Below are 14798 nucleotides of genomic sequence, written 5' to 3' on the forward strand. Positions count from 1 at the left end.
ATTTCCATTTGCACTCAAGAGGAAGAAAAATTGAAACAAACTAGGTTTGAGAGTGCACATGCAACTTTTCACAAGGGATCTTCTGGTGGACCAAGCAGAAGGAACAAAAATTTTTCCAACAGAGGAAGCGTCAAGCCATATGACAGGACTAATAGTTCTCAAGAACTTGACACATCTCAAAAGGCTCAGGATGAAGAGAATACCAACAACGTAGAGTGTTTCTGGTGCCATAAGAAAGGACATGTGAAAAAGGACTGTTTTATTTTCAAGAAATGGTTAGAGAAGAGGAAGAATTCTGGGGCTGATAAGCAGGATGATACCAAGAAAGGGTGAGGTAGAATGATCACCAGTAATTGAGAGCAAGTAAAATTTGGTCCCATCAAGTAGTTAGGATTTCTTTACATACAGTTATTTGAAATGCTTGATTAGTGGGAGCTTTGATTTTGTTTAGTATTTGTTTATGTTTTGAACCTTAGCCCGTATGTTTTGGGGCACAGTTTGATGAATTATGGTTAAGTTTTAGCATTTACATTATGCACAGTTATTCATTGAAATATTTGGTTTATGATTTCATTTAAGAATGTTTTTATAGGCAGTAATTGTCTTGGTTATAGGTAATATTTTGCCACAGTTCAAAAGGTAATGTTTGCCACATTTTAAGACAGTATTTGTCACAGTTCATAGGCAATATTTGCCACAGTTTATAGGCGGAAGGCCACAGTTAGATATTAACCACAGATCAAAGGCGATTTGCCACAGTGAAGGTTAATATCACAGTTAAGGACCTACATGAAATGACAACAGTGTAATTTGAGGATATGTCAATATTTCTGTGATGGTATCCCACATAGATTCGTGTTAAGAAACTTACTTATGTTTGTAATAACAGAAAGTTGTATGCCGTATATTGAGGTGTATCTTCTGCTGTTATTCGATGTGAGTGGTTTTTCAACTGAATCATAGTAAGAGTGGTTAATGTAATAAGATTCTATGGCCACGCCAATTTAAAAGACATCCTTATAATTAATGTAGCCCAAGTGGGAGATTGTTGGATTTATGGGCTAAATTAATTATTCGGGTTGATTAAATGGGTGAGAGTCAAATTGCATGAACCGGTTCGGTCCACTCTCAAGCTTAGAGATATGCTGGCTCAACCCATTGTGGTTTAGGGTTTTGAGTGCAGGACAGTATTATAAATACTAGGTTTTGGGTCCCTACAACCATTATTCACTCTTCCCCACTTTACCACTAAAGTGAGAGAACCAAGGAGGTTTAAGGGGTTGTAGAAGATCCATAGCCAAGCCAATAGAGCGAAAGTGGGAGTAACCAACATCAATCATCTTCAGCATACTAGGTGAAAGGTACAAATCGATCCTCCATAATTTTATTAGATTCGTGTTCTTGTTTTTCCTGTGTGGTTTCCTCCATAGGGTTTCAATCTCAAACCCATAGGAAGTTCTAACATTATCCTCCCCCCCGCCCCCCCCCTCTCCTTTTTTTCTCATTTTTCGGAAGGGGGGCTAAGGTAAGAGAACTAGATCAATAAGAACAAAGCATAGTCAAAATAATTTATGGAATAGAGGGGTCAAAAGGTGGATGCTGTTTTGGACTAGAGAGTATGTCATATATACAGGGTATGGGACTTAAGAGATGATCACAAAGGGTGGATTATAGTTTCTCTATGGAACGGCATACATGTAAGCTTCAACTTTCAAGCAATGCAGTACTGTAATACTCGAGTTAAACATAATCCAAAAGAAGTGTCTTTTGGGCTTAGAAGGATGATATTGGTTTGTCTTAATAAATCTAGCATTTCCTTATTTGAGTGTGGGCTTTTACACACCACAACCTCACCAACTACATTACACAGTAGTTGTTAATAAATCAAGGAAATGGAGATGTGGGAGAAGTTTCAGTATTAGTTCCATAAAATCCATCAATCCACCAACAGAAAGCCAGATTGACTATGAGTTAAACCATAGTCCTCCAAAACCAACAGAATAGAAAGGCTCGTCACCAAAACACCACGAACCACCAGTTGGGAACTTCAAAATCAGATTGACTATGAGCTTAACTACTCAAATAACGATGACCTATCTAACATAGCAATATATATTTTAATCATGCTTTCATAACCTTACCTGATTTCGAAGATCGTCTCATTTCCTTTTGCAACACGATCCTGCAACTTCCTGACTGAGCAAAAAGGGCAAAAAAAAAAAAAAAAGGATTTTGAATCAAAGATCAATAAGAAGAAAGAGGTAAGGCAACTGGTCCAATATGAATAATGGAAAAAAATGGGTTACCTTGCCCTAACCTCCCTCACTGCGATAGAGAAAGCGATGAGGGTTTGCAGTGAAGAGCTCACTCGCAGGAAAAATGCCAGAACATTTTCAGTTTGGAAAACAGCTAGCTCGCGGAGACGTTGGCTTGAAGGAAATGCAAGAGATGATTTGCAGAGATGGTGGTTTGAAGGTAATGATTTATAGGAAACGAAAGTTTGCAAATAGGGTTATGAGTTTTGGAAGGAGAGGATCTTGCGGTCAGAAATTTCAATTCACTTCACAGGAAAATTAAATGAGTAACAACAAAGCCGTTGCTATTACAGAAACCGTTGATATTGATTACAAAAAACTAAAACCGCTGCTATTGTTTACCTAAAAAAAAAACCCTCCCCGCTCCTATTGATTTATGCAAAACGGCTATAATAGTAATTATTTTTTTTTGGCGAGGATCATAATCCTTTCTTAAATGACCACTAATTAGGCAAGAATATGCTACATGGACCAATGGGAGAGTATGTGAGAGCATCTTTAGTTCCCCTACAGGGTGGGATAGCATAATCTTCCACACTTGTTGTGTATGGACATGTCCTCCACCAACAAGTTGGATAGCATTTTTTTTCTCCCATGATTATGATATGAGAAAATGGTTTTTTGTGGAGGACTTTCTCCTGCGCCAAACACACGGGGATGCAAAATGACCCTCCTCCATGAAATGCAAAATGATGTCCCTATTGATGTTTCTCTATGCATTCCCATTAAACCCCATGCATGCATAGAAGCAGCACTCCCCCATAGGAAATACTTCCTTTATTATTTTTAGGCGGACTGTTATTAAAGAGAATGGATCGTACATATATAAGAGGAGGGGGAAAATAGATATATAAAGTAACTAAAATAAGATAAAGGATGAGTAGAGATTTGGACCATGTCGGATGTATTAAGGACGAGGATGGAAGAACTTTAGTATGGAATGAGGACATTATAAAGAGATGGGGTGATTATTTTTGCAACTTAGTAAATCGAAATACAGTATGTCAGTGATTATTGAACGCAACGTGGGCCAATGGGAGGATGCGCTAAACATCAATCTAACATATCTCATTACAAGGTAGAACAACACAGTCTTTCCACACTTTTTGTGTATGGGTGTTGCTTGCACCGACAGGCCAGGTAGTATTTTTTCACCTATGATTATTATTTAGGAAAATGGTTTTTTATGAGGAATTGTCTATGTGCATTCCCATTGCCCCCCTATGCATATACAAAAGCCGCACTCCCCTATAGGAAACACTTCCTTTATTTTATTTTTAGGTGAAGAGTTATAAAAAGAATGGATCACACGTACATATGAGGATCCAACACCTATCCCTTTTGCTTCCATATATTCTTCATTCTTCACCCTTCAAATGGCAGAAAATGGGACAGGTGTTGGATCCTCACAAGTACATGCCGACGATTTAACCTTATTATTAAATACTGCTTCTAAAGCTGATAACCCATTTTCTTGCAGTGATGTATCTAGGCATATATGATGCGGCCTTCTTCACATGATACAATGTATTTTAAAATTGTAAGACCCACCTATCAAAGTAGACAATATCGTGCCATGGATGAAACCTGTCACGTGGCACTTCATTGGTATCAGAGCCAAGAATGGGAATGGTTGTTAGGGATATATTCTTTTGTGGAAGCGAGGATATAAAACTACAAGAAATCCCACATAACCCAATGATATGTTATGGAGTTCATTAACCTCCCTTACATGATATGACGAGTTTTAAAACCATGAGATCCATCTGTCAAAGTGGATAATATCGTGTCATAAGTGGGTTAGTGAAATGGCACTTCGGGGATGTTAGCTAGAATTTAAAAAAATGGGTGATCCTCCTTCTTATGGTGCTAGGACTAGTATTCCTTGGCATTTTTGCTCCCGACAAGTATTTAATAAGTTAGAGTTTGCAAAGACAATATTCTAATTGCCACTGTAATCATTTTACGTTATTTTGAGAATAAGACCGAGTCTTCATCATTAGTCCTTTATCCATGTTCTTGGATGGCATGCAGAAAAGACAAAATAAAGCAATGGAAGTATTATCAACTTCGTACAAAAAGAGGGTGGGAGAGATGATAGATTTTGGGTGTTTACTTAACCATTTTCTCCTTAGACAATAATTTTCTCTCATATTATGTGTCTTGTGTCGAGAATAATCTCTTTTTTTTTAGGTGGGCACTTCTATAGAAATACTTTAGGGCAAATGAATGCTCCCTAGTTGTGCAACCCCTGCCTTGAAACAAAAGGAAAAGTGCTTGTCAAACAAAAAAAAAAAAAATTCACCCTTGTTGATGCCCATGTGCATCCCCTTATTGACCCCCAAACTGATGTAGGGGCGCAACGAAAGAGCTTTCTTTTCCCTAATACTGAACTATTGGGAGTTAGGAGTTTTTACAACTCGATAACCTCTTTTTAGTTATCCCTCATTTTATTACAATAACAACCACCACCACCATAACCTTATCCCAACTAAATGGGGTAGACTATGTAGATCTAATATGATCCTTTATCCTATTCTCACAAGTAATTTAAAATGTAGAGGTAAAATGTATAGTTTATAAAAATTAAAAATCATTGCATTTAATACATTTTTATGTAAAACTACAATATCGACTTCATTTGACATAGAAGTGTCAATGTACCCAGTGCCACCTGCCAAGGTGGCTTAGCGAAACTTTTTCCCAAAGAAGTTATGAGGCAGTGTAGAAGTAACAGGAAGATAGGGATTAATGATCTTGATGCCTTAAACCATGACGTAATCAATTAATCAAATTTCAAGGTTTACCTCAATTGGCCTACCAACAACTTGTTTACCGTGCATTATAAGGCATCAAATCAGTAACTACCCATGAGAAATAGCCACCTTACAAGTTTCAAATACAAAACCAATCACCTGACCAACCTTGTATTGGATCGCCAACAACCTTGTAAAGTCGAAATAATTTTAGATACCAAAGAAATCTTTATTACAGTCTACAAACTATTCACATCTTTTTTTCTGTTTTATGAACCACCCATGGACACACTTTACATACCCATCCCTCCCACTTTACATCACATTGCCTTCTTCCCCCTGAACACATTTGCAATGGGCTAGAACAAAATCCTATAAACTATGTACAAGAGGAAACAAGTAGGTTGTAATTACTTCTTAATACAACTTCTAAAATAAATTAGTCGACATTATCGATAATATGTGCATACCACGGCCCATGAACGTTAACCGACACAGTAGCCACCACAATCAGCATTTCAGCAACCTCTATCACTCTCTCAGTAAGAACAGCTGCTGCCCCAATTCGCCGAAGAGCTGTATGTGCCAGTTCCCTTCCCTGGGATCCACTTCCTCCAAGTACAACACCCCTGATTGCGAGGTTAACCACCTGGGAGATGCGTGTAAAAACTGCATCCCCAGCTTGGAGGCTCTTAGCCAAGAAGCTTGCCATTACCTCTTTCCTTGTATGGAGCTTCTTCGCATCCACAACACTGTCACCATCCTCTGGGAACACACTGATAATTTCAATAATTTCAGCAACTCCCACATCTTCAACACAGTCCAGGAGCTGAGAGAGTTGTTTGACAGATTCAGATACCATGTTATCCATCTCTGAAGGACTGATTCCTAAGTTCTCACTGAGAAGGGTTTGCCGGAGAACCAATATGCTGCATATACAAAATTCAGATCAGAAAACACACACTGGAAATATTTCAGAGAACTAAAAATACGACTCAGTCACACAGATCACCCAGTCCAATTCTAAAGCCAAACCTCAACTCAGCCTTATCCCATCTAAATGGGGTCAGGCTAACAGTCTCTCTTTTCAATTCAGAAAATCGACAAAAACACAACCATCAGAACCACTGTTTATTATGGAATCATTGCTAGCACACCCCCCCCCACCCTAGCTAGAGTGCACTGCATCAAATGGTCAAAGATTTTTTTCCTCAGCATTTTCTAAGCTCTTAAAGATGGGTTAGTAATAGTAAATTAAGCTTGATGCCCAATCAGTGTGCTTCAGCATGTGTACACACAAAAGTGATAGAAGTGAATATGTTTATAAGGAAGGATAAAAACCTCGTAGAGATGACAATGATCTTCTGCAGTTGAGCCTGAACAGCCCTTAGCCTTGAGAGATTCAGTTTAAGGGTTTCTGGAAGAATCTCAGGCTTCAGCCCTTCTCTCCCACTTGCTAATTTCAACAAGCCAAGTCTCACCAGTAAATCAAGCCTTTCTCCCTTGCATTCGGTTTGTTGATTACCTGATACAAAAAGAGAAAAAAAGAATTAATCTTGCACTATCAAAGAAACTATGTATCTATTAATCTTACACTTTCGAAGAAACTATGTATCCCAAGATTAGACAGAAAATAAAAAAGCACACAATACCAGCAGTAGTTGAACTTGGAGGCAAGGAAAGCACTTGGCTTCTATTTGCTGGCATAAGGACACTGCCACCAGTTCTTAGGGCGGCAGAAGGGAGAAGACCCTGAGAAGAACTTGCGTGACTGGTTGGCAAAGCTGAGAGTGAATCATTGTGTTCTTCCCACTCCTGTTCTGCACTGAGCTTTATAGAAGAAAGCCACTGGACTGTCAGTGGTAATGAGGTCAACGCATCAGAGGGTGATCCATAATGGTTTGAGAAAGCCTTTCTAAGGTATTCCAAACCAGTTGGCCCCTTTATGAGTGGTTCTATAATTCTTATACGTGCTTTGCTGATCTCCCGTTTTAGTTCCTGTACAAATATATTGCAGCTCTGAGAAAGGAAGTGCAGTAATACAATATCCAATTTTGGATATAGGTCTATGTTCAATCACAAGGATACCATCTGACCAACACAGCCACGTTTCTCATGACAGATGAGCCAATTTCACATGGGGAATGTGAAATTCTGGTTCATTCCATATTCAACAATCCATACAACAGATTTTAGACGCACCTGTATCAAGGCACAACATGATTCATGGCCTGCTTCACATGTTTGGGCTCAAGGGGTCACTAAACACACACCCCCCCCCCCCTTTTCTTTTGGGGGGAAGGGGGAGATGAGGGAGAAATCACTAATCCCCCCATTATATGAATGAAAAAAGTCGGATGGGCAATTCCAAGTTGCTAAATTTAAGCATTTCTTCTCATGTGGTCCCTACACCAACCAATAAATTATTAAGTTCTCCAAATCAATAAAAGAAAGATGTCAAACCAAGGAGTTAGGCATAAGTGCCAATTTAGTGCATTCACCAAGCTTTGTGCTTGTAATTCATAGCATCAGCAGGCAACATGGCATGCCAATCTAATTATTTAACCACATCCACTCAATATAGGAGGCCAGACCATGCTTAATGACTAAGCGTATGCTCTTAGTTTCTAATCAAAAGCAATGAATTAAGTTGCAATTTATTTAGTAATAGTTAAGTTGCAATTCATTTCTTATAAGAGAGTAACAGTTAAGTTTCATAACTTCAAGTTGCCATCCATCCTGCTAAAAGAAAGCAGCAGAAAACCATCTAGAAAAGGGAAGAGTATAAGAAAAAACCAACCTGAATCTGTTCTAGAACAAAGCGTAGACCCTTGATTGTTGCGAGGACAAATGAAACATTTGATTTGTCTGCAGCTTGTGCAATCTCGCCCAACTCATTCAGTAACTTCTTGTGGGTCTTCTTCATCTCTTCTTCAGCAGCTGGAGCAGAAAGCTTCTGCAAAGTGATCAATGCATACTCCAGGATTTTTCCGAGATAAACCATGTCATGACTTCCCGACATCAGCACCTAAGAACATATATAAATTGTTAATTTAGCCCATCACTAGTTAATATGCTTTTAATAGAATAAGAATAACAATTTTTATTGGGCATGTGTCCATTACTAGTTTATATTATATTGTCTGTGTTATGATATAGGCCTACAAAGTACAAGGTAATATACCTCAGACAGAATGTCTACATCAATAGCTTCATGAATCTCCTGCTTCCAACTCTGAGGAGCCATTTTGCACAGTTCATCCCTGACTTCCTTCATGAGCTCAACTACCCACCCATAATTAGGCTCATCCTGTTTCATAGACTCTGCAACACCATCCCAGAATGCATTCTCCATTGTCTCTTGTATTTTTGCCTGGTGAAGTAAGGAGAGAAGCAACCAACAGTAATCATTTTTATCAAACCATGCATACAATAAAACAATACTTGATTATAATGACATGACTTAAAATTGAAAACTAACCTTGACACCGCCCTGATCCGCATCACTGACATTCAAGGTATCAGCAAAAGCATAGCGGTGCTCATGGATTATTTCATTTACTAGCCGTTCATTCTCCAAAATAAAATTTTCAGTAGAAGAAGCAGACAGTCCATCCATATTACTCCTGGAAGGAGCAGCATTAACATCTTTGGTTGGAGGAGATGCATCATTCTTAAACAAGGAGCGAACAACGTGGCTACGACCCTCAACTGGCTTACTACTTTCATCTGAGACACCAACTGAAGAGTGTCCAGCTGAACCAGCCGACACTGAAGAACCGGGCAGATTTGGAGAAATATGCGCAATTTGTGGCGTCAACGGACTTCCATTCTCCTTTGCTTCAAAGAATCTAGATCGTGTGTCTGACAGAGCAGATTCCATACGCTTAATCCCTGCATCACCACTCAGATGTTGCACTCTCTCTCTGAGAAGCCTCTGATCTTCAGTAACCTATCAATCAATAGGAAGAAAATGTCACTGGGGAAGAGTTAGCCACTTCCCTACCACTTACCATTCTACAAGCCTAAAGATTAGTACTTACAGCAAAAAAGAAAAACCCATGCAATCTTTACTATGATAAAAGGGTTAAACAGATATCACATGGTTTATTAGAAGGTTACTGCCTAAAAATTCATAGATAGACAGAAAATGAAAGACTGTTATAATCACCCTTATGCTTGTGCAGCATCTTGCCAGAATGCTATTGCTAATGTCTCTATTATTCTGTGTGATAATACCTTAAAGCAACCATTTTTTTTTTTTTTTGGTGTGTGTGTGTGTGTGTGGAAGCAGAGGATGAAAAAAAAGTAGAAGGATGTTTCGAAACAGCTGAGCAATGAATACCTGCTTCTGAATAGCTTTCATATCATGAGTAAGACCATCATTATTCCCTTCTGGAGACATCTTGCATGTCTGCATCATAGAAAGCTCGAGTTGGCAAGCAGCCCTTACCAAATCTTCCTCCAGTGACCTTGCATCCTTAACCTTCCACACCACAAAGCAATATACGTATGAGCGCCACGCTGCATCAAAAGCAGCGAGCTGAGATCTAAATGTCCGTTCCTTTGGCAATGTGGTGGATGACTCCTCATTAGCAATCTGTGAGGCACCATCTAACATAATTTTAATCAGCAATTCAAACTCCCTAACGAAATGTCCTGCAGAATTGGCGAGAGAAATCTCACGCTCCCCCTGCCCACTGAAAACTGCATCTGGATGACTCAGTATCATGTAAGCGCAAAGCACCACCCTAACTGGATACCTTGACAGTTTAACTGGATTTTGAGCTGAACCAGTGGATGCTGCTTTCTTTGATGCTCTACTTCTGGATGCATTACCGGGTGTGCCCCTACGGCTGGGAGAAGCAAGTCGTTTGAGGAGGTGATCAATGTTGTCTGAACTGGGACCACTGGTGGCTGTGGTAGCATGTGAGATAGCATATCGGTTCTCAAATCGATCAAGTAAAGCTTTCACAATCTGGAGATTTGCAGGTGATTCAATCTTGAGAGCAAGCTGCTCAAATGGCATTAATTGAACAGATTTCTCATTAATCTCTAAGGATTCAAAAGCTTTTGCCAAAGCAAAAGTAGTTTTTCTCAGCCTCACAAATCGCCTCCAGCACCTAAATTCCACAATACAGTTAAAAGAAGAAATATATAACTCCCCTCCACCCCAAAAAGGAAAAACTATGCATGTAATTGAGGAAACCTATTCTGATGTGCAGCTATGCATGTAATGCAGGTTTAGTTGGCACTCAGGTTCTTTTCAAAGAGAACAGATTGATGCTATTGTCTTTATTTAATATTTACAAGAGATTCAGAATGATTACAACTTACATACCTAGCCAATTTTCTTGAAAGGAAATCACCCTGCCTGTACATCTTATTCCAATGGACACTGTCGGAAGCATGAAGATTTCCTCTCTGCCTCAGATATTCAGCTCTCTGCCTCCTGGCCTGTTCATTATAAATTTCTTTTAAGAAACTAGGGACACTTAACGCTTTCATTGCCAAAATAAAATCAAATTCAAAACTACTCGTACATATATACATACCCTTTGGATACGATTTTCCAACTTATCCTTTAATTTACTTCTCTCAATCTCTCGCTCTTGATACACAGACATGGCTACCTTTCGCACCAGCAATACCCTTGCACGTGCCCTTGTTTTCTCTGCTTCCAACAATCCCAACCGCTTCTTCTCTGCAGCAGCCCGCTTTTGGGAAATTGCAGTACGCACACGCTCCTTGTATTTGCTCTCTTGAACCATCCTCCGCAACAACGATTGCGCTGTCCTCTCTTTTGCTAAGGCCCTTCTCTGCTTGTAAGCCTTCAAAATAAGCATCCGATTTTCCTCTGCCTGCTGAACGCGTGACTCCACTTTCGTGCCAAGCTCCTCACGTTCCTTCTCAAAACGCATTTTAACTCCAGTTTTAGCTGCTTGCCGCAACTTGTCCAACCTTGCTAGGCGCATCTGGGCCTTCGCCAAAATGCTCAACCTGTTGATCCAAAAGGCAGTAAATTTACAGGCAAAAACCTCCCCCCAAACCAAACACTTCCACCCAAGAGAAATAAATAACAATAAAAGCAATGATGATGAAAAATGCGAAGTCCATAATTCACAGCCCCATTATGGCTCCTAATGAAAAATGGTTTATATAACTATAGTTTTCAGAAACATATATGATGAGGAAAAAAGTTTTCCAGATGCCTGTGTACTATTGCCCCTCTTACATGTTTCTTTATTTGTGGAAGTGTTTCTTGTGGGGGAGTACGGTTCCTGCGCGTGCATTAGGACCAATGGAGCACATGAGGAAGCATCCACAGAAAAGTCATCTTCCCTTCCATGGGAGCGGGCTGGTCATTTCGCCCCCCATGTATATGGGTGCGGGGGCCCACACTCCCCCACAGAAAACATTTCCCTTTTTACTGCTCTCTCTCCTATCCTGAAAATGTGGGTCCCATGGGGATAATGCCATTCTCCATGCCACTATTGGTGTGGTGTGGGAGATTTTCCCCACACTGGTAGTGTGGGGAACACACACAAAATAAATAAGATTGATTTTGAAAGAAGCAAAAAGTAATGGTGGTTAAGCCAAAAAAGGACTCATGACCTAATGTTTAGACAAAGGGCCACTGAGACGGGAAGAGTGTATGGAACATTGGGTACATTGATAAATAGTCAAGAAACAAGATTTCTTGGAAGAAGGAACCATGTAAAGTCTAGTGACCAAGGAGAGGATCAAATTTCAGATATGTAGAACTAGAAAGAGTGGCAGTAGCTCAGGAATTAATGTGATATGAAAGAGAGGTTACCAAGATAGTACCACATATCATTAATATTCCAGTCTCCTGACAACTGACCACAGATTCAAAGATAGACCATTTGTGGATATAAAGTATGACTGTTCAGAATTGAACCTCTAATGATTTTGAGTCAAATTAAAGTTAAATAACTCCCTTCTAGATGATACAGACACAAAAATATGGATACAGCAATTTTCATCAACACCAATTTTCCAATTCTAGAAAACCGAGCTACAAAGCATGGAGGAAGGACATAAAATAAAGTATGACTGTGCAACACCGAACTCTTAATTCTTGATTGTGGTTTGACAGCTAAAATAAGTAATTCCTCAGAGAGAGGACAACATGGAAACCTGGATGCCAGTATTTTCATCAATATCAACTTTCCAAATACAACATCCCCCCTCAGCCCACCCAAAGGTAAATAATTAGGGAAAACAAACAAACAAAAAACTAGAAAACCAGACAAGAAGGCCAACACTTTACAGCGCAAATAAAATAATACCTTTTCTGTTCAGCAGCATAGAGTTTAGCTTCAAGGCGCTGACCCAGATCTTCCTCTTGAGAAGAAGACCAAGAAGGACTCCTTGGCTTTGGTCGAGCTTTGCTTGACAACCATTCATGGAATTGCTGCACTCCAAGAGAGGAGAGAGTGGAAAAGTTAGTTGAGTTCACACTTCACAATCTTCTGCTCTATGAACAGACCAATAAGCAAATAACCATGGAAAATTGATATTAAAAGTACCTGATGGGATTTCAGTTTTTTCTTGAATTAAAGAGGAAACAAAAGGCAACCTCGACTAGAACTCAAACAAGTGGGTAAATATCAATTCAATTGGGTATGGAACGTTAAGTGCCAAAAAGAACCTCTGAATCATCAAAGTGATAAAATCCCAAAAAACATATTTTTTAGAATAATTCCTTCAGTTTCCAAAGCACTTATTCAGAGAATAACCACAGAAGCTTTTAAAAAAACCAGAGAACCACAGAAGCTGTAAAAAAAAAAAAAAAAAAGAGTAGGAACCCACAAGAATATAATCAGACATATAAGATACAAAACGAGCAAACAACAATTCCAGAAACTGAAAATTCTTGTGATCGACCTTGAAAATAATAACAAAACAAAACTAATTCTAAAATATATCTATATATATATATATATATATATATTGGACGAAGAAGGCAAAGGAATTAAGATTTAATCATTAACAAGGAAAGAAAACAAATAAAAGAAATTAAAGAGTAAAAAATTAAGGAGAAGCAAAAGCCAAAACCAAGGAATTATTGACGTTAAGAGAAAAAATAACAAAGAAACACACTAAAACTAAAGCAGAACAGTAACATACCCACCAAGAAAATAAAACAAAGAAGCAAGCATCAAGACTAGATACTCAAATGCTAAGTTAAGAGAGAGCTCGAAGACATGCCAGAAAAAACCCAATTTCATAAGGGTAACCAAAGAGGGCAAAAAGGAATAAAACTTCAATCATGAAAAACAGAGGCGCAAAGCCCAATTAAGGGGCAAAAACAAGAAGAGAATCAAGAAGAAATGCCTGTCTACGACGTTCGGCTTCTCTGAGCTTGGTTTCAATCTCTTCAGCGGTGGAAAAGTTCTTAGATTCCAGAAGCCGTTGCCTAAGCCTTCTCGGCAACTTCGGCGGTGAAGAAGGAGAAGAACAAGACTCCCCTGAATCATTCGCCGGAAAATCCAACGCAACCGCTGCAACGACCCTCCCGGATTCCGTCATATCTACTCCAGCAGTCATCGATGATCTTCTCTCCTCTCTCCAAACCCACAATATCAATTAGCTCTAAAAAAACCCAAAATACGAAGATAATGAAGAAACAGGGAAAGCAAAGCAAACCCCCTAAACGAAGAAACGCAACGCTTCTCCGTTTCCCTTATATTTACTTACAAACGAGTATGCAATACATGAATGAACACAAGAAGATATAGAGAGAGAAAGAGGGAGAGGTACCTGGAACTGGATTACATGACTTACTTAATACGTTACCGGTTACGCTCCCATCCTCAACAACTACTGCAACGGTACACTTTCTATTTTTCCTTTGATACGTTGCTTTTCCAGCTTTATTTCTGTTTTTTTGTTTTGACTGCAATGCCCTCTCTCTCTCTCTCTCTCTCTCTCTCTCTCTCTCAAACAGTTGATTTTGAAGTTACATTAAACTATTCTACCCAAAAAAAAAAAACAGTACATTAAATTACACACCAAAAAAAAAAAAAAAAAAATTTTAACATTTGACAAAGTAAGAAGACCGTCTCATACTTATTTATTTATTTTTGGGTAAATAAAGTCTTAATATTACAATAGTCAAAATAAAAGATTGAAGGATCAACTTAAATCGGATTAATAAAAACTATGAGGATTAAATTGGACCTTAATTAGGCTTTTCTAAGTGGGTCTTGACTCTTGAGTAGATTTTGTAATTTTTTTTTTTTTTGAGAGAGTTGGGTTTGTGATCAGAGAATGCAAATCGAAGTCCTTAAAATTAGGTTATCTTAACAATAGCAATATTCCTTGATTAAACTTAAAAAAGAAGTGATCGTGGCTTACGTGTGCTCCTTGTGCCTATTTCTCTCCTTTCTAAATAAGGAATAAATATGTCTTGTCACATAAGAATTAGTGTCAAAATTCTTTTTATCTAAAAAAAAAAAAAAGCCAGACATAAGTATTGTTACTGAACCAGCCGGATCATATAGATATTGACTGAGACTATTAGACCAAACGTAAAATAGTAAAAAAACTCAATATCGGGATCCTAAGAATTAAATCCCTGGCTTGAACTAATACCTAAGGCCTAACTTCTACTATTTTGACCCATAAAAATGTCATTTTCTTTCTTCTTTATCAATATTGGATCTTACTACATACTTCAACCCAAAGCTTTTTGCCTCGG

The 14798-nt window shown here is 38.7% G+C and overlaps 1 protein-coding gene across 1 annotated transcript; it reads right to left on the minus strand.

Moving 5' to 3' along the window:
• Positions 1-5265: 5265 nt before the first annotated feature.
• LOC122063393 lies at positions 5266-13812 on the minus strand. The gene is made up of 11 exons (XM_042627104.1): positions 13433-13812; positions 12385-12509; positions 10627-11071; positions 10413-10528; positions 9417-10194; positions 8553-9023; positions 8256-8444; positions 7872-8099; positions 6724-7069; positions 6413-6596; positions 5266-6000 (listed from the first exon to the last, which is right to left on the minus strand). The coding sequence occupies exons 1-11, from the start codon at positions 13643-13645 to the stop codon at positions 5511-5513; spliced, it is 3585 nt and encodes a 1194-aa protein (XP_042483038.1). The 5' UTR covers positions 13646-13812; the 3' UTR covers positions 5266-5510.
• Positions 13813-14798: the final 986 nt, after the last annotated feature.

The sequence above is a fragment of the Macadamia integrifolia genome, unplaced genomic scaffold (genome assembly GCF_013358625.1).
Source record: "Macadamia integrifolia cultivar HAES 741 unplaced genomic scaffold, SCU_Mint_v3 scaffold1306, whole genome shotgun sequence".
Classification (NCBI taxonomy): domain Eukaryota; kingdom Viridiplantae; phylum Streptophyta; class Magnoliopsida; order Proteales; family Proteaceae; genus Macadamia; species Macadamia integrifolia.